At 34.9% G+C, this 24,903-nt stretch overlaps 3 protein-coding genes across 6 annotated transcripts in view; 1 reads left to right on the top strand and 2 right to left on the bottom strand.

Annotated features, from left to right (window-relative positions):
- The window catches only part of LOC127793789 (mannosyltransferase APTG1), a 62,610-nt gene extending 58,239 nt beyond the window's left edge, over nt 1-4,371 (top strand). The window contains exon 10 of the mRNA XM_052324519.1: nt 4,182-4,371. The gene's annotated coding sequence lies outside the window, so the exon portion shown is untranslated. The remainder of the gene's footprint in view (nt 1-4,181) is intronic.
- LOC127793788 (very-long-chain aldehyde decarbonylase CER3-like) overlaps nt 1-23,804 on the bottom strand; it is a 34,859-nt gene extending 11,055 nt beyond the window's left edge. Inside the window, exons 1-12 of one of the 3 annotated variants that reach the window (XM_052324515.1) lie at nt 23,651-23,804; nt 23,292-23,563; nt 22,964-23,187; nt 22,585-22,817; nt 22,079-22,298; nt 20,793-20,920; nt 20,437-20,696; nt 19,581-19,688; nt 18,223-18,429; nt 17,940-18,050; nt 17,548-17,721; nt 17,016-17,430 (exon numbers count right to left, since the gene is read on the bottom strand). In XM_052324515.1, the coding sequence (XP_052180475.1) occupies nt 17,248-17,430; nt 17,548-17,721; nt 17,940-18,050; nt 18,223-18,429; nt 19,581-19,688; nt 20,437-20,696; nt 20,793-20,920; nt 22,079-22,298; nt 22,585-22,817; nt 22,964-23,187; nt 23,292-23,351 (1,908 nt within the window). In that variant the 5' untranslated portion in view covers nt 23,352-23,563; nt 23,651-23,804 and the 3' untranslated portion in view covers nt 17,016-17,247. Of the gene's footprint in view, nt 1-17,015; nt 17,431-17,547; nt 17,722-17,939; nt 18,051-18,222; nt 18,430-19,580; nt 19,689-20,436; nt 20,697-20,792; nt 20,921-22,078; nt 22,299-22,584; nt 22,818-22,963; nt 23,188-23,291 lie in introns of those variants that run through there. The other 2 variants (XM_052324514.1, XM_052324516.1) reach the window with 2 other exon arrangements.
- Nucleotides 2,731-7,125, bottom strand: LOC127793792 (uncharacterized). 2 transcript variants are annotated; one of them, XM_052324525.1, is made up of 4 exons: nt 6,729-7,125; nt 6,253-6,402; nt 3,284-3,499; nt 2,731-3,042 (listed from the first exon to the last, which is right to left on the bottom strand). In XM_052324525.1, exons 1-4 carry the CDS (start codon nt 6,919-6,921, stop codon nt 2,996-2,998), a joined length of 606 nt encoding a protein of 201 aa, XP_052180485.1. In that variant the 5' UTR covers nt 6,922-7,125; the 3' UTR covers nt 2,731-2,995. The 2 variants fall into 2 exon arrangements, with proteins under 2 accessions (XP_052180485.1, XP_052180484.1); XM_052324524.1 differs by having other exon boundaries at nt 2,732-3,042; nt 6,247-6,402.
- Nucleotides 23,805-24,903: the final 1,099 nt, after the last annotated feature.

The raw sequence follows: 24,903 nt of genomic DNA, 5'->3' as shown, positions 1-24,903 counted from the left end.
AGATGTTGGTCTAAAATGGAGCTATATACAAGGATGGAACTTTCTTAGATAGAGTTCAAATATCTAGTATATTAGAGATTGGAAAGTGGCTGGGCGTTGGTGACCCCAAAGGGCATCACCAAGAACTCAAAATGACCATGGTGTGTTCGGAAGGCGTGTTTGTGGGTGTCCTCGGGCTTCATCCTTATTTGGTGATAGTCCGAGCGCAAATCCAGCTTGGAAAAGAACTTGGCTTGGTGTAGCTCACCATAAGGTCTTCAACAAGGGGTATGGAAAACTTATCTTTGATGGTTAGAGAGTTAAGTTGGCGATAATCTACACAAAAGCGCCAAGTGCTATCTTTTTTCTTTACTAATAGGACGGGGGAGCAAAGGGGCTTTGGTTTGGTCTAATGAAGGATTGGCTCATTATCTCTTTTACTATCCTTTTGATTTCAATTTTTTGGATAAGGGCATAACGGTATGACCTGACATTGATTGGCTCTACATTCGATTTTAGGTTAATGACATGGTCCAAAGTTCGGTTAGGAGGAAGGGTCTTTGGTTCCACAAAGAGGTTCTTAAAGTTTGCCAACAGTTCATCAATAAAGGAGTGTGTATACTTGGTCGGCACTTTTTTACTAGTGGCTGACAGTGAGTTGTAGCTCGCCCTGCCCTTCCCATTTGGATTCTCCTCCACTTCCATAATGGAAAATAGCTGTGTGAACTGACTCCATTTGCTCATGAGGACCCTTTGCAGCCTCTTACCCGTAATCATCTTGCAAGTCGCAACCTTTTGCGCACTGGTAAACGTCATCTTCTTCCCTTCTTTTTCAAATGAGACTTCCATTTGGTTGAAATCAAAGCTTATGGGACTCATCCCCTTCATCCAATCCACTCCTAACACCACATCACACCCTCATAGCTGTAACAACCTAAGGTCTTCCTCAAATTTTTCTTCTTGCATTTCCCATATGAAACCCAGGCAAGCAGAATTGCTCAACACTCGATTTCCATTAGCAACTACCACACTCAAGGGCGGTGTCCCAATGAGTTGGCACTTTAGCTTCATAGTGGTGCTATTGTCAAGGAAACTATGGGTGCTCCCACTGTCAATCAAAATTGACAAGCTGCCTTCCTTCACCTTCCCTTCAACCTTAATTATCTTGTTGTTGGTGATCCCCTTAAGGGCATGGAGGGATATTTTCTCCTCATTCTCCCCCCTAATTTCCCTAAATTCTTCTACTTCTTCCACCTCCAGTTCACCATCCCTATCTCCTTCTAGCAGTAACAGTTGGCGTTTGCATTGGTGCCCATAATAGTACCTATCACTGCACCTATAACATACGTCGGTAGCCTCGTAGTCTCCTCCATCCGTCCCCCTTGATATGGGCCCCTAACATTTCTCCCCTCTATATTTCCTTTCGTCGAGTCTCTATAAGTCCCTTTGTTGCCAATTTCCCTCGGATGTCACTTTCTGTTGCTATATTTGCTTCTTCATAAGGGTTTCAACCACTAGCTCCTGCAACTTGGCACTCTTCGCAGCTTGTTTCACTGTCCGAGGCCTTATCATTTTCACCATCAGTCGCAAATCCTCATTGAAGTCGCTAAGGAAGCTAGAAACAAAGTAAGCTTCCGACAGGTGGGGGTCATTGTTACTCATCAATGACCTCAACTCTTCAAAACGTCTCAAGTAAGACCCCACATTCCCCGCTTGTCGTAACTTATTGAATTCCTCTATAGTATCCAACATGGTCATTTCCTCGAACCTTTCACAAAGCTTTTCTGAAATTTCCTCCAAATATAATTTCTCCCTCATTCAGGTCCACCCTTGGAACCATGCATCCACCATATCGTCAGAGTAAGCGATAGCTAAGGCCACCCTTCTTTTTGCTGGTACATTATACCATTCGAACATCTGCTCACACTTCCTAATCCACCACCTAGGATTAGTCTCTTCGAAACACGAGTATCTCCATTCGGGGCCATGGGAAACCCCTGTGGGGGAGGAATGGTTTGGTCCTCTCGTTCCTCACCTAACAATCTCCTTGCTCAACAACAATCTCATGGGCTCTATTTTCTTGATTCATTCTCTCATTCTGTAAAATAGGGTCGTTCCTATCCCTACGAGGAAAGTTGGGAGACAACCTAACCTGATTTTGGCAGGTAAACATCAACATAAACTGTTAAAGCTGATTACCCATCTCCCCCTCATTTGGTTGATATCATCTCTCATTCGGTTAAGTCTTCCTTCCATCTTGCAATCCACTGTCATGATCGCATCATGATTTTTTTGGTTGCTGACTTCTAAGCAATCCACCCGATCCTGAAATTCTCCCACTGTCGAGTTGAGTTGTTGGAGCTGCGACTCCATGTTCTTCATGTGTGTTTCTTCGACCATCTTCTGCGACCTAAATAATCCTTTCCAGCATCGAGACTTTGATACCAAATGTCACAGTTATGGAATGTGGCGCTAATCAGCCTCCTGGTTCAATGTGTTTTGAGTGAGGTAGCTAAAGAACCGAGGGAAGAAATAAAGAGAGAGCGAGAGAGAGTGAGTGAGAGACGTTGAGAGAAAATCAGATTTGTATTCTTTCTTTGATAATCAATGATGTCTTACAAAAATAGATTGAACTTATATAGCTATCCTAGGGTGCTGCCTCATCAGATCACAACCCTCATAATCAACTATTTTGTCTTATCCTAGTTACCATTATAGCTGGACATTCTCTCTAACTAATAGTTGGAAAAAGAGAATTATAATTGAATAATAAAGAGAAATAGCAAAAGTAAATAAATTCCCAGTAAAATTGGCCTTGGCCGGCCTTGGTTCCGTGACAAATTATTACATAATTCGTATCATAATCTATAAGAACGTGAACGTAAAAAGAAAAGGATAAGAATTAATGTACCCCGTGGGTTCTACAGTAACAGCTAAAAAGCAAAGAAGGAAAAAAAAAGAGAGAGTCGAGCAACCGAATTCACAGCATAGACAGGTCAGTTCTACCAGAAGTCGTTCACTCCACCGTCACCTTCCTTTGGTCTGTTTCAAGCATCCCTTTGCCTGTGCAAAGTGAAAATGTCAGTGAGTCGTCAAGTTTCCAGCCAAACTTCCTCCAATAATAATCTGGTTGTTCAACGTTGTCTTGTTTCATGGGAAGACTACTCCAGGTTCTTAATGAAGCAGAGTATAAATAAAAGACCTTTATAATAGGAGCTATACAATGAATGCATGGAGTTCATACTATTTGTTAGACCTGTACAATTAGACTAACACAGCAAGATTATGAAAAGAAAGTAGTGACCTGGTATGGATGAAGAGCGACATTGACGATGAACTACATGCTTGACTGTTTCTTGCCGTGTTTGGCGAACTAGAGTGGTTTTCTTAACAGGAGACCTGTCCGTGCGTTGGTCTTTTCCAGTTAACATTACTGTCTGTTCTGTAGGCTGCTTGGTTTCCTTAGGTACTTCTCTTATTGGAAATGCTGTAGCGACCCTTTTCGGACGCCAAACTGGCCCTGAATTGAGAATCATTGTATAAAATACACAAGGTTCAACCATAAGGACTCATACGCACCCTGTTTGGCAATTTCAATATTCAAAAACTTATGAGCCATACAAGAACGCTACAAAGCTGTATTGAACACTGACCTCGTATATGAGGAAGAAGCAAGAACAATAAAAGCATAGACATGACTAACACAAATGGTCAAGCTGTAAGCTACATGCACCATATCTAATGCTCTAGTTAACTTAAAAACATAATAATGCATTTGCAAGTATTGAAAGAAAGATCTGTCAAAATAAAAGAAGATGGTTTTCATTGACTTTTTATGCCGGATAATATATCTTACATTCTTGCATAAACTGTTAAGCCAAAACAATGGTGTCCTCAAAGCCTCATTCCAATAGTGGACCGTTTCATCAATGTAAGTATGTAGCAGAACCAATGTAAGACCCAAGGATTCAGAAGGTGCTTTAAATATTGAGTTTGATGATAACAAGAAGTTTATTGTATTTTAAGAATTGTATATGATTATTAATCTAAGTTATTTTGGCTGTAAAAACCTCACGGTCAAGTCACAGCGAAACTCATGACTTGATTATTCTACTTTTTACACGTATATTATTTCAATTCTGGATGGAATTGAACTGTAGTGTTTTTAGGTGTTCTAGAGTTTTTTTGTTTTCTTTTTCCAGGTATGATTGCACTGTGACAGCTTCTGACAAATGACTTGACACTTAAATGCCTAGTTGAGATGAATTAAGTCCACACAGTCATTTCGTACACTTGTGTCGAGACTGTTCAATGTCAGACAGGATATATAATGAGTCAACATGTTTTGTTGGGAAGGGCGAATATCTTCAGAAGATCTTGCAGAATAAAGAAACTAGCTGGCCTCCAATGGCTATTCTGAATTTGAGGTTCGAAGCTATAAAAGGGGTCAAAGTCACTTCTTGTCTGCAGTACATGAAATTTTCACTTTAAAACCCTCACATTAACTCACGCACGCGCGTGAAAAGAATAAATTATGGTACATGACAATCTCCTATAAAAAAGTGCAATATATATATTACAATGAATTACTCTCTTTCACATCGTAACTACTTTAACTTGCATTTTTATTTGTAATTTACTACCCAAATACCAATTATGCTATGCCCATTAGAGCATCAAAATCACTTCTAATTAGATAAAGAATGAGCTTCACTTGACTAAGCCCCAACAGTTCAAGTTTCAAACCCTAAAAGTTCAATCTATCTTGTTATTTGTGCTTTTCATTGGTGAATCCAACTAATGTAAGTGTTATTATACTCTTTACAGTTTGAGGTTTGGTCTTTCAACCCATCCATGTAAGGAGAAAGAAGCCAAAGCCAATCATTCTAGATTTTGGAAGAGGTGAAAAATAAAGATTAAGAATAGGTGGGCTGAACCAGCTTGCCTCCCGCTTCGCCCACCTATTTGGCAGGTTGGGTCAAATTTAGCCTGCGAGAGAGACGGACCAGACTAGGCCGAGTTGGGACAATGAAAATTGGGGCCCGACACAACTCTCTAACCCTTAATAAGTGGGTCAAGGTGGGCCAGGCTAGAGCATGCTGGGCTGGGCCATGGTCCTACTAAGCCAGGTTAGCCTGTGGGCCTGGCTGCTTGGACTGATCTGTGGGTTATTTATTTTTAATTTTTTTAATATAATTTTTTAAATATTTTTTTTATTTTTTTTCTCAAATACAACAAAATTTTTTAAAATATAATGTTTACTTACAAACATAATTTTTTTATGTTTATTGTAAACATAATTTTACAAACATAATATTTACTTGTAACTTTTATGTTTGTAAAATTATGTTTAGTGTAAAATTAAAAATTATGTTTAAAATATATTTATAATTACTAATTGCAAACATAATTTTTTAAATATTTTTTTATTTTTTGGTAGCCGGGTTGAGCCGGGCCACAGGCCACATATCGCTGGCTCAGCACAGCTTGCATTTTGCTGGTGGGCCAGGCTGACCCGTCTGCTATAGTATCGGGTCGGGTCGAGTCGAGCCAAGTTGTGGGCCAGGTCGGCCCATTTTTCATCTCTAGTGGAAAATGAATGAAGAAAGAAAAAGAGGAGACTAGCAACTATTCTATGTATGATAAAGTAGAACACAAACACTCATTTTTTTTTTTTTTAAGTAGTGGTGGGAGATCAACTTTTGATGGAGAGAAAAATATCCTATTTAGTAAAAATTAATCATATATTCGTTTGAGAGTATAAATTTATAATTGCATCTGATTTACTTAAAAGTCAAACTAGGGGTAAGGTTGGTCTATTTCAAGACTATAGGTGCAAAACTCGGACACATTAAAAAAAAAAGTAGAACACATATTTTGTCCCCACACAAAGAATGATTTTGTGATCAGGGTTAAATTATAAAAACAACTTCGATTTACATAAATAAGAAGGTAATGCAGAATACATCTTTTTTGTCAACTCTAATCTTCATAGAGCCAAAAGCTTTATGCATTATGAATGGGCCTTTTAGGGAATGCACATCAACATGAATCATACAAATAGATGCACTATGAACATACATGCATAACTTTTCAATTATTTATATGAATAAACCTCCCTTATATAAATAATGTCTACAGACAATTCTTCAAACACCCACCAAGGAAGCAATTAAAAATTTAAAACAACCTAATCAATTAGTCGTGTGCAATAACAGTAAACTAGTAGAAACAAAAAAAGAAAATAGAAAACAAAAGAACTGGTACCCGTACAAGGAGGACTGGATGTGGCAGAATCAACACCTTGTGATTGTTGGGCATCCGTCAAAGGGGCATACATATAACAATCAGATAAGAGATACTCCCTAACCTTCTTAAGCAATTTCTTGCTGTTTTCCCCACCGGGTTTCTCCGTTTCATCTCCTAACAACAGGAAAGCATTCAATCAAAGCAACCTTCAAACCCTAATATGAAAACCCAATATCAACACCAAGTGTTTTACACACATATTGCTCTCCAAACAACAGAAAAAACATTCAATTCAATTAAAGCAGCCTCCAAACCCTAATATGCAAACCCAATACCCACAACCAAGTGTACTACACGATACTGATGTTTTTCCCACTAGGTCTCTCTGTTTCAACTCCTAACAACAGAAAAACATTCAATTGACTAAAGCAATCATCAAACCCTAATTTGAAAGCCCAACAATAAAACCAAGTGTATCAGTTTTAAGCACAGATGATTACTTGTAGCAAACGTAGAAATTGGCTCTGTGGGTGAGGAGGAACCAGAGGGTTGAGAAGAAACCAAGGGAGCAAACATGTAGGAATCAGACTTGAGATAGTCAAAGAATTTCTTGAGCAGCGGATTCTTCTTCTTGCCATGTTTCTTGAGTTTCTTCCTCTGAACTTCTAGTGCCGCATCCACTCTTCTACCCATTTTTACAAGCACTTGGAGGGCATACAGAACAATATCCGTCTGGTGCTCTTTGGCGGAGAGTTAGTTCGTTTCCTTTCAGGGTTTGTCGGATGGAGGTAAGGATTAGCAGAAACGGCGGTGGGATAGGTGTCGGATGGAAAAGAGCGCAATGTGTCGAGTCACCGGCGAACTTGCCAGCAGCCAACAGGTGGCAACTGCTAGCGGTTGGTTGTGTTGTGACGTAGGCATAGACGGTTTGAGATCAACCATCACAAATCTCAATTTCATTAATTATATATAAATATAAATTTACATATTTAATTCTACAAATTTTATGTTGATTAGAAATTAATATCAAAATAGTTCAAAATAATTCAGCTTCTTCTAAGTTAAAATGGTAATGTAAATGGATGGAAATAGAAGAATATTAATTATCAAATGATGATAAAATTAAAGACAAATTTAAACTCTAAGAACGTTATTAACGTTGAAACTCTCAAAATGTAAAAGATAGTCGTGCACGCACGCATTTTTATTCCACCCATTCTTTCTCAATTTGGAGAAAATATTATCTATTTAATATTATTATATCATGTCGATACTATGGTTGTGGTGGTTTATTAGGTTATGTTTTGAAAACATTGATAAAAAAGTGTTTAGTAATTGAATGTGATGTTGTACTTATTAGTTAACGAAAAGTATTAAGTGCTTAATTAATATTTTATTAGTGTGCTATGCATGTATAAAATGATTAGAAAAGACACTAATTTATTAAATAATTATTATGAAAAATGGCATAATTATATGAGTAAAGAATAATTAATTAAAAAAGTATATAATTCTTAATAATTGAGGGTCTCAATAAAAATTTAAATTGTTATATTTTTAATAAAAATAAGGGATGCAACCTAACTTTTGTGCTTTAATATTAAAGCTAAGCTTCACCAAACACCACTTATTGTATTTCATGTCACCTTTACACATTGATGGGACATGGCATAGTGAATAATGAATATTTATTAAGGTAGATAGAGAAGGTATTTTGAGTAAAAATATTTTTTTATTATATTTATTAATTTTTTGAAAAACATTATATATTTTTATTTTCTTAAACTTTTAAGATAAATTTATTATTTCTCTCATTTGGATAACTTATCTTAAATTTTATAAATAAATTATTTTAATAAAATTTATTTTACTTATTTTAACAACATTACCTAATAAGATAGTAGTTTAATAGCTTAAAACTTTAGTTTTTATCTTACTTGCACAACGATCCCTACTTGCACGATGATCTAAGCTCATGATTCAAAGTAAAAAGATATAAAACTTAATATTATACATTACGCTAAAATTAAAATTAAAATGATGACCTTGCCTTCTCCTTAAATAATTATAGTGAGGAAGAATGTTTATGATCATTTCTAAAATGAGTTATTATGCTAGTTAGTGAAATGTATTGTATGTTAGGATTTAGTATCGAAAATAAATTACAATCAAATTATTAAACATACAAACGAACATGAAAGATGTACATGAAAATCTCAAATCGAAAAAAACTACAGGTAGAGAGAACAAAATATCACTATAATGATATTGCTGTAATAATTTTAGAATATAAAGTACCTATTTATAAATCTATAACTTGTCTATAGATAAATTCAAAAAGAATTAATTTGTATAAATCTATATTCTGATTAAAATATGAGTCATGAAGATAAAAATCTTGATAAGTCATGAAAAATATAAATCTTCAATTGTAGATGAAGTCACAATCATGGTCAAATTTGAATTCTGAATCAAAATTATAACAAGTTATACTTTGACACTAAATTCAAATATGAAACTATTCGTAATTCTTTCTTCTAACAAAACATGGAGAGTTCATCTCCTTGATGAATACCATATCTACGTAACATTCACTACAGTTGATATTTTCAGCTACACTCGAAGTATAGGCAACAAGATTTGCCTCATCATATGTTTAATGACTTTAATGACTCCACGTTCACTAATGTACTTATATCTATTCAAATCATGAGTACTTGTATCATTTAAACCTATTTGTGCCAAAATTGCTCGCATTTTTACCTCAAAATCTAAATTTTCCTATGCAACAATGAAATGTTATAATTCAAAGTTGTTATAACCAAAATTAAATAACTCTAAATAGTATCAAAAGATCCACAAAGAAAAGGCCTAATAGAAAATATACCAAGATAGTGAATTTGGACCACAAATCTAAGAGAGACAAATACGTATATGTAAGATCTAGGTTGAATAGACTAACGAGCAAGATATGGTCTAAATGGATCAAATATGAGTGGACCTAATCTGGATATGAATCTCGGCAGATCTATCGGATCTGAGTAAAGTTTGAAGATTAGCTGCATGAAGAAAGCAATTGATGGCAGCAATGGCGGAAGCTACAAAGTTGTCATCGATGGTGGCTAAAGGCACGAAGAGAGTCATCATTGATAGGAATGGCGTTAGCAACGACAGAAGATGAGGTCGACGATTTGTGGAAGACGAGTTGGTTGCGACCCTTGTTAGTAATTCGATGAACGGGAAAAATTTGAGACGATAAAAGTACGAGTATTATTCGGCTTGATATATTTTAAATACGGTCAAAAATTCGATTCAAGTATCTGTCATACGAAAAAATATTCGGGAGAGACTTAATTCGTGTTTAATATGTTCCAACTAAATAAATTCATCAATAAAAAATCGGCATATTATATATATATATATGCACACAAACATATTCTTGATAAACAAGCAAACGACTCATTAAACACAAAAATATAATTTATATTTTCACCAATATTATAAAATGAGAATTGTTAAGACGATTCATTCATATAAGCATATAAATATATTTTTGCTCAACAAGCAAACAACTCATCAAACACAAAACATAACATTCAAACCATATATTCAATACCTTTACAAGAGATCAAACTATGAGATAATACAACTACTCAAAAAGTCAAACCATAGATACTAATTCACTCACGTTGATAGCTTTGGATATCATCGATACTCAATGCTGACGATATTTACCGAACACGATAGATCTAAATTCATCGACATCACTTGGGAATGGCCACTGGCAGCTGCTAGTTTTAACTAGATAATGTTGCGATCTAACCTCTTGAAAATAAGGAAACGACACATTTTCTATTGGAATGACTGAGTTTTCAAAATTTCAAATAGGGTGTGGATCATCCACGAGTAAAGATCCATTGTCACAATATGGGTTTGAATTAGTTTTTGGGTGAAACCAATTTTGAACATTGAGAGAGTTTGCAAATAGTAATTCCTTCAATAAAGATAGATGAAATTACAGATTGATAACCTACTGTTGAAGGCCCAAAAATATAAGAGATACAACCGTAAATGGGATCTTAAAGCCTAATTAGAGCTTCATACACGAGTGAAATGGCAGCCCCATAGCGGTCATTTACCGGAAGCTGGACCAGGAGATTGGAGGCATTACTAACACAAAAAAACCTTGTGGATGGCTTCAAAATGAGTAGGTTCTTCTTCATAGCAGAAGTAAGGGGAAAAGACGCATGATTTAGTACATTTTTTCTCAACATTTTGCAGGCACCGTACTGAGAATCGGGTCCTTACAAGATCTTCTAGTTTTTTTTTTCAAAGACTGAGTAGATCTGGCCAGATTTGGGTACTGGGTAGATCTGGGTATTGGATAGATCTGACTGGATCTTGGTAGATCTGGTTGGATGTTTGGACTGGGTAGACCTTGGTTAGATTTAGTTGGATTTGGGTAGATCGGGTTGGACAAACAGACGACAGACTTGGAGGCCAGATCTGGATAGATCTGGCTAAAGGTGACACAATGGAGACGAGGGAGATGTTGGAGATTTGAGGGAGAGGGTTTTGAAGTGAGGAATGAGACCGAGGCAAAGAAGGTATACCGTGGATTTGATGGAACGATGAACCACAAATGTGGATCTGATGGAACAAAGAGGCGTTGAAAATATGGTGAACCACTTTAGCGAATAGGATTGATCCGATCGACGGAATGATGGAGACACGATAACACACACCGGAACGAATCGAAAAAAAATATACCCGAAGAGGGAGATCGAAGATGGAACGGCACAAGCAGAATAGAGGTGATGACGACATCATCAATCGACGAAGACAATGCGCTACAACGAGAGAGGAAATGGAAGAGTAAGAGAAAAACGTATTCGGGTGAGAGAACGACAACGACAATCGACAGGCTGATACCAGAGAAAACATATAGGGTTTTGAAGGAGGGAGGTCGACAGAGAGGATTTGCTGGAACGGTGAACCACACCGTGGATCTGGATCGGCCTTTTATTTTTTATTTTTAAGAATATAAATGAAATTTGCACTAGAGATTTTCCCATTTTAATATTCTAAGCTACCCAATATCACAAAATGAGAATTTTTATACAGTCCAAAATCCAAATACTCAAGTCAGTTCCTTGATTAAATTAAAAAAAATCATAATTAAATGATCGAGATATAGATGATCCAATGCCAAGTCTTTATCAAGCCACGAAGTATCACTAACATCAATATATCTGTTGCATTCTCCTCAAGACCTTTATCTGTAGCCTCCTCAAGTCTTTCATTAACATTTTAATCAAGCTCCAAAAGATTTTTAAGATCAATTACTTTTCTATCATGCTTCTCAAAATTAGTAGAATTATTTAACATTAATGAATTCACCCTTATAGACAAGGTCCTCTAACATATCTGGTGATAATCTATTTCTCTTTTTGTTTGTGCAGCATCAAAGGCACTCCAATTATGTTCACATGCAGAAGCACTACATGGTTGGCTCAATATACGAATAGCAACCTTTTATAGAATAGGAATTAAGCCTTCATTTGCTTCCCACCACACTCCTACACATAATGATCAACAAGTTAGCTTTCTGTAGGATAAATAACTTAATAAAAATATATATTAAAATAAGTTAAACAAAAGTAACATTACTTATGAGGATGAGAAAATCTCATTTGTGCCATTGAAAGAAAATTAAACATATTTGGATGTCTCCCATCATAAACCAATAATTGGTCAGCAAACTCATTTCTCTCTGTAATGTCAACCAATTTTTCTCCCACAAATAATAAACCATCTCTTATTTTAGATTGGTCATACCTTATTTTCATGTCATACATTAAAGATGGATTAAGGTAAGCTGCAACTGCATGTATCTCATGAAATATATTCTCCTCTCGTCTTGTCTCAAATAAGTCCCATAGTTGCATGTATTTGATATGATTAGTTTCACATTGTTTCTTGATGGCAGTTCTTGCCCTCTCTATTGCATCATAAATGTAGCCAGCAGTTGATCTATCTCTATCAACTAATCGCAATATTTTAACAATAGACTCTAAGGCAAATATAACCTATTTTCCTTCTTTTCAAAATTCAGTACCTTGAATTATGTCCTTCACATTTTGTGTCATTGCTCTTTTGCTATATGACAAATTTCTCCAAGTAGCTGATGTAATTAAGTTTCTCAAGTCATTTTCAGCTTCTAAAATAAATTGAAGCATTAGAAAATGAGAAGCAAACCTAATTTTGTAATGCCTTTTCAAATCCTTGTGTGTATGTTCCCTCATTAAACTTAAGACAATGGTATGTTTGTACATATAATCCACAATCTTCTTTGCCTTATCAAATACCTTACTTATCCATTGAATCTGATTATAAATAGATTTGAAAAGTAATTGAATTTCATGGGTTGCACACTTTGTTTTGTATATGTGATGATAACTTTCTATTATCATATCACCAACAAGTCCATAATTTGAAGTATTGTCTGTGATAATTTGAACTACATTCTTAGGTTCAATATCCTCAATGATAGATACAAGTAGATCTCTAAGAAAAAAATCACTCTTTCTATGACTCGACCTTTCAAAAGACTTTAAAAGACAGGTCATTTCAGAGAATAAATAACCACATTGATAAATGAGTGACCTTTCATGTCTGTCCAAATATCAGACATTAATGTGTATCCTGATAAACTCCACGATTCCTTCACTTTAGCTACATAATGTTCAACCATTGTTTTGTTATTCATCACTAATTTAGTTCTTAGAGTAGAATAACTTGGTAACGTATATCCAATACCAAAGTCAGAAACAACCTTAATCATCTTAATAAAATCAGGTGTTTGAATAACATTGAAAGGAATATTATTCAAAAAAAAATGTTGAGCTATTTTCATGTCTACCATATTCTTATCGTTTTTTTTGTATATGGTAGGTATTGAAGTTTGTTGTAAACTTGACAAAGTTTTTTGACTAGTTCCGACATTTTCAATAGATAATTTTATCTTTTTACTATTACATCCGATAGCAATAACAATTAGAGCTTGTACCTCATCTGGCACACTTGGACAAACCATAACATCACATCCTGTTTACCCAGATAAATGCGATTTTACTCTAGACATATCACCATGACACTCTTTTTGACAAAATTTACATTTGAATCATCAATCTAAATTATCAGCATATTCTCAAAATTTGTTTCTTTGTCTCATTTCTTACATATAGTTTAATTTTATTTACTAATATGCATAACAATTAATTAACAAAAGATTAACATGTATAAGTAGAAATAAATTTATTAAAACTTATATAATTAAAAAATTAATAGATTCAACTAACCTACATTAACGCAAGATAACATGAAAAAATTCAAATGCCACAAACAAACAATATATTCAAGTTCCAAAATAAATTAATAAAGCTATGTTGAAGTTAACGAACATAGTGCATGTATGGTGGTTGAGAATTGAAATCTTAATTTAGACAAATAATTGATGTTAGTTGAGGCTATATTTAGAAACTGTGTGAAATGGAAAGTAAGGAAAACAAAAATCATAATGGTTATTGGTTGCTGATTATAATTTGTGTGTTTTCAGTTTATTTTTTTTTTATTATTTTTTAAAAACAAATTTGTAATTTTTATAACTGCTCATGTGTGTGTATATACATTCTTTTCTATTACTTTTTTTTCTGTAAATTTTTTGTTGTTTGTTAAAACTCAGTATTTTTAAATTTTAATTTTAGAAATAATTTCAAAAATCAGTTCTTCAAATCTATAATTTTACATTGTTTGATTTTAAAACTAAAAATTAATTTAAAAAATGTAACAAAATATGCCCTAAATAATCTTCCATGCATATAAAAAATACTTCAAAAAATGTTGAGAAGACTACAAAACAAGGAATAAAACGAAGCAACTAACAAAGAGATAAAAATGAGTTGAAGTTATTGAACTTGATGAGAAGTTGAGAACTAAAAAACAAACATTCCGAAGAGAAATGTGGTAAATGAGTAGTTTATTAGATAGATGATAGAGAGATGAGAGATATGTATGGGGATGGAATTGAATATTAATATTTAATAAAAACAAAATGAGAGTTGAGTGGAAAGTGGGAAGTTGGAAATAATTAAATAATGGGTCATCATGAGCCATCATTAGCTATAGTAATAATTAAAAAACATTTCTAATCAGACATCATAATTTGCTCTACACATGGTCTGGGAGCACGCAACAAATTTTTTAGTTGATTTTTTTAAAAATTCGACTAATACACGTTTTATATTTTTTAGATTTAAAATACGTGAATTATTCTGAATGTTTTAAAAATACGCAAGTATAATACTTTTAATAAAAATACGAAATAATTCGCGTATAATACGCGAATAATTTGACGAATTGCTACCAAGGGTTGCAGCAACAATGGCAAAAGAAGATGCTGACAATCGGTTTGCAGATTTGAACCAATGCGATAACGATGGCTAAGAGATCGACGGCAAGGTGATGACAAATGAAATGACTGGAGAAGGCGATGGTGTGTGGATGGTAAGAGGTCAGATGAGATGAACTGGCGATCGCAATGAAGATGAACAGTTGAAAGCAAACGCTCAACTGCTACGATAAGGGCAATCGATGGCAATTGCAAGGGGCTCATGGAAGTCGATGATGGTGAGAAGGTTGATGGTGGTCGACACCGACAGGCAAGAAGGTGGCCAACGATGACGATTACGATAGCGGCAGTGCCTAGGCAATAAAACCCTAGCTAAAGAAGATGATGAAGGATTGTAGATTCAACGATTGAGATTTGCCAAAATGATGATGGAGTTTGATTCAACGGCTTTGATATTAGTTTGTAAGAATTTTATATCGAAAACAAACCACGATTAAATTATCAAGCATACGTTAGAACACAAATGTTTTATGTAGAAAATCTAAATCGAAAAAATCACGAACAAAAAAACAAAATATCACTATGATTATATTGTTACTATAATAGTGATATTATTGCAATAATTTCATAATATTAGATACTTATTTATAGATTTATCACTCATCTATAGATATATGCAAAAATAATTAATTTATATAAATTTATATGCTAATTAGAAAATGAGCCACCAAATATCATATTTCAAAGTTCCCATTGATAAGATCCAATAATTTCAAATAGTATCAAAAGATTTATAAAGAAAAGGCCCAATAGAAAACAGACTAGTACAACGGGATCTAGACCATAAATTTGGACGAGATAGATATGTATTTGTTAGATCTGGGCTGAACAAACTAACAGGTCGAATTTGGTCTTAATGGATTGGATCTGGGTGGATCTGATTCAAATATGGATTTTGACAAGTCTGTCGGATCTAGTAGATCTAGACGTGATCTACTTGATCTGAGTAGATTTGGGTACAGCTTGAAGATTGGTTGTTATAAAGGAATCAATCGATGGTAGTGATGGCAAAAGTTGCAAGGTCGTTGATGACGACTATTGAAGGCACAAAAGAAGTTATCGTCAATGGGTATGATGTTGGCAACAGCGGAAGAGGAGGTCGAGGGTCGATGGAAGACGAGTTTGTTGCCGCAACAATGGCAGAAGATGAGGCTTACGGTTAATCTGCAGATTTGAACCGACGTAATGACGATGGCTAGGCAACCGACGACGAGGTGATTATGAAAGAGACAATTAGAGAAGGCGAACAGTAAGAAGCCGAATGAGATGAATAGGCGACCACGATGAATATGAACAATCAAAGGCAAACACTGCTTGATGGCTACGATAAGGGCAGTTAACGGCGATTGCGAGGGAGCTCATGGCAATCGATGAGGAGGAAGAGGCTGATGGTGGTTGACAGTGATAGGCAAGGAAGTGGCGGCTAATGGAAGCGGCGACTAGGCAACAAAACCCTAGCTGAAAGAAATGATGGACTGCATATGCAACGCCTAAGATTTGCCATTTGATCCAATGGCTCTAATACTATTTTATAAGAATTTTTGATTGAAAATAAATTACTATCAAACAATCAAAAGCAGACAAATGTTTTACATGAAAAACTAAAATTTGAAAAAATTATGGACAAAAAAAATAAAATATCATTATGATAATATATTACTATTATAATAGTGATATTGTTATAATAAATTCAGAATATTATGTACATATTTATAAATATATATAAAAATAATTAACTTGCATAAATCTATCTTCTCAAAGTGAGCTACAAAAATAAATTTGATGAGTAAAAAAAAAATATATATATATATATACAAATCTTATTGCAATCAAATTTAAATTTTGTTTGAATGACAGTTAGAACACTATAACACTGTACAAGCTTTTCAAACGAGTGTCCTTTTAGAATTGATGTCTACTCTCAGAATTTTCTCGCCAAAGAAACAGCATAATTGAATGCCTAACTACCCACCTGGGAAACAATATGTCCTTGTTGATTTAAAGCTCACACAGCATTCGAACCCTCTACCAAAATTTTGATTAGAAATTATCCAATGTTGTAAAAGTTAGCTTGAAGGGACGCTCGAAAAGGACATTTTTAATGCCCAAATACTGGCGATCAAACAGACGTTTTTGTTCAGACTTCAAACCTCTATATTCTTGCTTCGAATATGGAAACTGTATTTAATAGAAATTTTGTTTTATTCTATGGGTGCGTCCGTCAATGGATGTATAAATCAATGAGATATTGTATATTTATATATTACATGGAGCATGATAAGTGAGTAATAATTTCCATACAGTTGAGTTGACTATATAAAGAAAACCCAAGAATGTTATATATTCTAAAAAGAAAGAAACTAAAATTTAATCCCATTTCTAACCGTATCTCTCCCTCTTAAACACAAACGATGGGTCTTACATGCACTACTTATTCAAGTAAGCCCTGCAAGAACTCCGTGCGTTAAGAAGCGGAGCAAATTAGCTAAAAAAATGAGAAGAGGGAGTCGATTGTTCTTTTTTTGTCAGTACTGGTGGGGTGAAAGATTCTATATTTGTTTGTGTTTTGTGAAGCTTGAGACTGGCTTCAAGCCATGTTTCAGGGCAGCTCCCCACACCAAGTCGATCCTGTCCACGTCGATGGCGCCAACTTCGTGGTGCGTCCAGCTCTCAAGAAGATGAACCACGCCGCCGGCATGGCAAGCATGCACCACCCCTCGCTCCATTGTGTACTGTTCCAAAACAGTCATCGATACTAATTAATTAATATTGTTAATGAAAACCCGTGTTCCGAATTTTTAATCCTAATCCTGTGCGAGCGTGACATGATTTATTTATGCGTTGCGTACCTCACAAGAGCCAAGTCCTTCGACATCATCAGGCAACCTCATGGCCGCAAGATCACCGTAAGTGCAGTTTCTTCTGAAGGATAGAATTGGGGGCACCACAAATTGATGGAAGTGTGTTCCGGCCGGCGCCCAGCTTTGCTCTCTTGGTGTTATCCACTTGCCCACGATCCAAGTCTGTTCATCAACAACGACAACAACAAATTTGCATTTACACCATACCCACCCCCAAGGCAGGAAATTGTTTCTCTTGTCGATCTTTGTACCGTTAGAGAAACTTCAACTTATCTGGGTGAGATGAGTACTCATTGTTATTCCTAATTTGCAAGCATTTGAGTAGTTGAAACTTGTTTGAGAAATAAATTAATCTTGTGAACAGTCGCAGTAATTAGTACCTTACAGTTTTGGGCTGCTTGGTACTTGGTCACTTGGACCAGATACTTCTGAAACTCGGCTGGGGCTTCCTTCTGTATTTTCTGATATCTCTCGCTTGACGGAGTCAACATCTGCACCATGCTCAACCCATTTAATTAGAACCATTCCATTACCTTCGTACGTATTCATTGATCCCGATCCGATTTAAAATCACAAATCAACTTTTTAGATAGCACTTTCACTTTTGGATGAGTAGAAAAACATTGAATAAGATGATGACATAATTAAGAAGATGACACTCACAAGGACTCGAACTCTCTTCCGGCAAAGGTATAGAGCGATGGCTCGGCCAAGCTTCGAGGTTGCTCCGGTCAAGAACACCTCCTTGGCATCGTCGGGGATTTCGTTGAGGATCACAGCAGCCGTTAAGGTGTTCCCATGGACGACTCGAACCTTAAGGTTTGGATGCTTGTTCACAAACAGCATTCCACCACCATTAAGAGCTTCATTCTACAACATGTTAAAACAATTAGGCGTTTATTCTCCCATGCAAGGTCAGCTATATGAAATCTAATTTGGAAGCTTCATTCTACATTACAAACACAGAAAATACGAATAAAACAAGATAAAAATATAGAAATAACAGTTAATGGTTGATTATGACATGAATAAGTTGAAAAGAAGGGTCCCGGCACCATTGATGACTTTAATGCTTCAGAGACGTTGATGCTTGCTTGCAATTAAGGAACATGGGGCTGTAATGGCAAATTCAGTACATATACAACTGGCTATCCACCAAACTACACCCCACATATATGCATATATATATATATATATATATGGAGAGAGAGAGAGAGAGCCCATATCTATCTACTCTTCTAATCCAAGCTCCCAACCACGTCACTTGCAGACCTGACCTTACCATGCATCTTCCTATTATGGATGTGGAATATGACATTTACACACAATCTTTGTATATAAGATACCACTAAAATAATGTGATCGTGGTAATTTCATAATTATAATTTATTTTATAAAAGTATTTTCCCACATGGATATAATTGAGTTATGTCACTTCGTTCGAAAATTCTGTAGTTATGTTTGTATGACAGTCGTTACTCATCAAAATTAGAAATTAGAGAGACAGGTCCTTTCTCATCAGTTCTAAATTTCTAAAGTTTTAACTTAGTTTTTTTTTTTTGTAATCTAATAGAAAATAAACAAAATTATATGTTGCGTTGATATTTTTTATTCAACTTATAGGCACCAAACTATCTTCATCTTAACTTTTTTGAGTTTATTTAAGAAAACAAGTACTTACCTAAATATTATTAATTAGTACAATGGAACATCAAACATGAAGAACTTTGCGATTGTTTAACTTTGAGATTAAGATATGGGTGTGATTGGTTTTCTTAAACATATTTTTACAAGATAAATCCATTTTTTAACCTAACAAGAAGGCTTAATTTGAGAAAATAGATCAAAATACAGAGACTTGAAATATTAAAAATAAACTACAGAAAAGAAACCGATGCGAGAAGAAGGTATCCCCATGTGAGGGACCCCTTCCCTGTAATGTCTTGATGTCCTTAAAAGTTTTTCAACAATAAATAATAGGTGTGGGCGAGGGAAATGGAGAAAGAAAGCAACCAACCAACCTTATTCAGTGCAGCAAGGCTAAGGACTTTAACTCCCAATCTGTCTGCCCTTAGAATAGCTTCCTCAATCTGGTTGTTGATCCCCTTCCTAGCAAATGGCAAGAAATACTGCATGTGGAAAACAAAAGGGCAATTGGTTACCATCAAACAGCAAAGATAAATGACGGGATGTTTTCGAGAAGAATCTACCGAATAATTTACTAACAATGTTATATTGCCCAAATTAACTTCATTTGCTCCTATAACATCTAGGGTCTAGGGTTCCTAAAATAAACTGTCTAAACCATTTAATGCTATACATTGTTATTGCCAAATGATATTTAGAGGAAAAATATTATTTGTTTTTCTTAGACTACACCTTAAACTACATAATATAGTTAAAATGAAAAAAATGTCTCTTAAGACGGTGAAATATGTGACTAAAATACCTCTTCTTCAAGACAATAAAAAAGGGCAAGATAATAAGGTGTAAGAAATATTTTAATTATATATACATATATGTCTAATTTAAAGTGTAGCTTTTCATATAAAGTAGTATAGTCTTTGATATTCTTGTACAACAATCCATATTTTTTATATCATTTTTAAACAGTCACATTCGTTTGTGTCAATTTTAATCTGTACAGTATTACCCCAATAAAAAGAGAGTAATGAAACGTGTATCAACTGTGTTAGAAATCTGACAAAGTCGGCTGACAAAATCGTCAGAGAAATAGAAAAACAAGATATACACTTTAGGGAACCTTTACATAAACAATAAAAAGTGTATCAAGGGCTATCATGTTTGGCTAATCGCAAAATATAATAATTACGGATTTTCTTCTATAGTCAAAATAAATCAAGTAGATGAAGAGACCTGAAAACCATAGCGAGGAACAGCCCAGGTCTGGTGGAGGCGGCCTCTGAGATTGTAGAAGGAGAAGAGGAAGGTCTTCGACTTAGCCCACATCACCAGCATCACCACAAAAGCAAAGGGCCACATTGGGAGAAAGAGGATCCTCGTTGTGAACGGCGTCGATGACACTGATCTCAACACGAAGGGACTGTGCAATGAATGCGATATATCCACCACATGCGCCAAGAACACAAAATCTGGCACCCTCCACTTCTTTTTTGCTGCATTCATGTTACGTATTTGAGTTATAAAAACCATAAAAATGACCCAAGAAAAGGCAACCAACACTCGTACAACCGAAAAGTCTGACGATGTACCTGAATCTAAGCTTATCTTCTTTTGCAACTCCCATGATTTGCTGTTGAGGGTGTTTCCCACTGCATCATAAAGAGGCATGAAAAGGCAGAAGTTGGAGCCCTTCTCTGTGTGGTGAAGGCTGTGGTATCTGTGAATCAAGCCCACCAAAGCAATGAATTTTTTTTTGACAGAATATTAGGTTATTTTTTGAATATTACAAAGGCTTTGGGGCAATGGTAAATTAAAGGATGCTTTGACCTCAAGAGTTGGTTTTGAATTTTTTTTTTTCTGATAAAAATGAACCATAAAAGATTTGATTTGAAGTTTATTTTGGCCGGTCAAGGTATGGTTGAAGTTGAACAATGATCATATTATAAAACTGTCACATCAAGGGAGAGTTACATGGATTCTGTAAAAGCACCTCATAAATGTGACAACTCAACACAGTGAAGCTTGTGATCTTTTTAATCAAAATATATGATAAATTTATATATATATTGAAAAATTATATATTTGAAAAGTTAAATGCTGTTTTATATCTTGTGTTAAAATATAAAATTAAACTAATGATAAATATGTCTTTCACTAATTTTTTGAAAAAACAGAAAGAAATTAACACTTGTGATTTTTTTTTTGTGTGTGTGTAGATTTTGCCATTTTGCCAGACACGCATTACCTTACCCCTTTGATTTAAATATTATTATGGCCTAAAAATGTTTGCACAAAACGGTACGTTATTAAATTTAACATAAATTTTCCACCTAGCTTACAAGAGGTAAGATAAATATCATTTCCTATGAGCAAAAAAAAAAAAAAAAGAATAAAAAACGTTAAATATCATTTCCCTATATCTTAAAATTAGAATACTCGTCCAGTAATAATGAAATTCTGTCAGATTTTATATTCTTAAATTACCTTCATATAAAATGGTACTTGGAAAATTTTCAGTCTATGCTATTATGAAAAACAACAAGAATAAACAGAAGGCCTGCCAGGTTTTTATATTCCTAAATTATCTCTAAACAAAATTTCATATTAATAATATCATAAAACAGTTGCCTCAGCCAATGCCTATTTACACCACCCCGAACCGCTGTTTAGGTTAGCATCTTGCAACAGAAGGGTAGATGAAAAGAAAAAGAAAATGGCGTATAGAACTTACATACATATATATTTTTACATATAAAAGTACTTAGTTTTAGTTGGTTTCCTTTTTAATCTTTTTAATCATGTTGTGTGCATGATTGGTACATGAAGATTGTGTGGAGGAGAACATCTCTTAATTGTGAGTGAGAAACTAACTTACGTTGGAGTATAGAGAAGATATCTGAGGAAGGGGAAGAGCTCAAACAACTGATGGGGAACAATCTCAACGTTGCAATGCCCCAAACATCTGAGAAAATCGAAGATCAAGACATAGCCATAGATCATGCTCATTGATCCAAACCCCATCACACATGTCCCGATCACTGGTATCCCAATCACAGCTGTTAGCACAAGATGCTCCAAAAAAGTGGCATTTCCAGCTGCACCCATAGTCATCAAGATGAAATAAATGAATGAAAAAGTAAGCAAACTTTATCAGAATTAAATGGGTTAGTTACTGGGTATTTTGGAAGAAATCATTTTGGGTTTCGGGAACACTGTATGATCAAAAAAATTAGTGCTCGCAGTACTAAATAGGAAAAAGAGTTTGCCTAATTATTTAGGCGATTAATCTTGTTATTACAAATTAACACATGATGAAAGCATCAAATGAGTTTGGGCACTAAGTCTCCGAATTACAAAATAATTTATTGTATTTTGACTTACCAGTTAAGGGCTGAGGAACAGGTGATGAGTGGTGGAGAGAATGGTAATGGGTGAAGAGAAATTCTCCATGGAAGAGCTTGTGAACCCAATAGTATAAGGGCTCTGAGAGCCCAATGTGGAGAAGAATGGCTGCAAGAAAGCCTCTTGTGTCCCACAAGGGAAGATTGGAAAGACCTGGGAAGATGCAGCTAGCCATGGCAGCCACTAGGGCTTGAAGAATAATGAAATTGTCCCTGAAAAATAGTGGGGGAGAAGAAATGAATTCAGTCATTTTTAGGAGAAAGAGCAGGATTTTTTGTTTCTTTTTTTTTTATTGATAATAATGAGAACTCGCAATAACAGCCCTTTAACGTATGCGATAGAGAGGAGGAGGAGTTACCACTCCCACTCTTTGTCGATCTGCTTGAAGTCGACACCTTGGTTTAAGATCCGGCGACAGCGGGTGATGAAAAGCATGTTGCTCCAAGAAGTCCATTGCTGATACATAACAGCTCTAAGAGCACATATAATTAGAATGTGAAGGCAGCCACTGTCCTTCGTGATCATACCCTCTTGGATTCCTGAGTACAATACTTGTGCAACAAAAGGTCCAAATAACAGATACTGCACCATCAAAAAGGAAGACCAAAACAAAACACAACATAATTCACAGGTGATAGAAAAGGCACGAAGGGCATAGAAAGTAAGTTAGGTTATTGCTTCCATACCTTGAAGATCCCCAGGTTTTCCCAGGGCCAAGAAGACAAGGTTGCAGCCATGTTTACCATTTACTAATCAAATCTCTCTCCTTTGGTTCTACTTAATTTCTTCTGTAGCCAGCTCTTTGCAGCAATAACAGCTCAGTTCTGTTGGATCAGAGAGACAGAGAGAAAGAGAGAGGGTTTTGAAGCTAGCTAACTAGCTTTTGTCTTCCCTTTGTTAAAAAGGATGTATCTCTCTTCACTCTGAATGAACCTGTTATTCTCGGTGCTCCGATGGCCTGCTTATATAGTTGAAAATGAACAACACCAACCCATAAAAAAAAAAGAAAAATAATAAAAAGTTTCTTGATGAATTGAAGGGTAACCTTTTGTCTGGAGGGAGGGAGGGAAGCGTGCAAGCTCAATTAATTAATTGATAATGGGCGACGGATACTGGAAAGGGAACTGAAAAACTGTAACGCGTTGGGCTTTCTTGGCCAGTGGCCACCATGGCACAGCTGTAGGGATGGACTATTTCTCTCTGAAATTTAATGAGGGTGGGTAAGTTCTGCCGCCTCCATTCATTAGCCCCTCGTGTGTCCTTTCACAAGTATGATGCATCACCAATATTATTATTATTTTTTTATTTCTTCACCTGGGGTGTGAGTTTTGCGGAATTAATCTCTTTAGGGCAACTTATCTTTGAATACGAATACAATCTATACACATTTAAAATTGATCATTCGATGTAATTTATGTGAAACTTGTCTTCCAATCTTAGTGCTGTCTTCTAATAATAATTCTATTTTTTAAGTTGCCGCACTGATTTGAACTCTTATATTCCATGTAAAACTTTAAGTATTTTATCATTGTACCATACTTGTGGGAGATATTATTATCTATTTTATTCTATATACATTGTGTGTCTTTCTTTTATTTTCTTTCACAATAAAAATAAATTAACTACTATTTTTTAAAGATTCTATTATTTTTATTTATTCTTTCTTTGAGTGTTAGATTTTTTTTTTAAATTGAATCTTTTTTTTAAATTGACAAGTCGCCGCACTTATTCAAACTCCAATACTCCATGTGAAACTCTAAGTATTTTACCAGTGTATCATACTTGTGGAAGCTATTATTATCCATTTTATTCTATATAGATTGTGCGTCTTTCTTTCATTTTCTTTCACAATAAAAATAAATTAACTAATTTTTAAAAGATTCTATTGTTTTTATTTATTCTTTCTCTCTGTGTTAGATTTTTTTTTTTAAATTGACCCCCCTTTCCAATTTTTAGGAATAAGCTTTTGGATTTTTTTTTTCAATTTTATTTGGGTTAAAAATATAAAAATAATTAGATAAATTGCACAAAACTCCTTGTAGTTTGGGTATAGTATGGGACACCCTATTGTTCAAAAATATTTCTAAAAATCTCTCTGATTTACATTTTTTGCATATATAAAGGCCCTCTATTAGTTTAAAAATATTTTTAGATGAAGTATTCGACTAAAAAATATAAACTACAGGGCCATTATAAGACATTTTTTTTCAAGGAGTCTAGTTGTAATTTACCCAAAATAATTCTTAAAACAGTAAGCAAACAGCGTGGCATTCTTGGCTGTGACTCAGTAAATTGGTG

Source organism: Diospyros lotus, chromosome 2 (assembly GCF_014633365.1).
Source record: "Diospyros lotus cultivar Yz01 chromosome 2, ASM1463336v1, whole genome shotgun sequence".
Taxonomy (NCBI): Eukaryota; Viridiplantae; Streptophyta; class Magnoliopsida; order Ericales; family Ebenaceae; genus Diospyros; species Diospyros lotus.
Note: the sequence above shows the minus strand (reverse complement) of the source record. Positions and strands in the feature narration are given on the sequence as shown.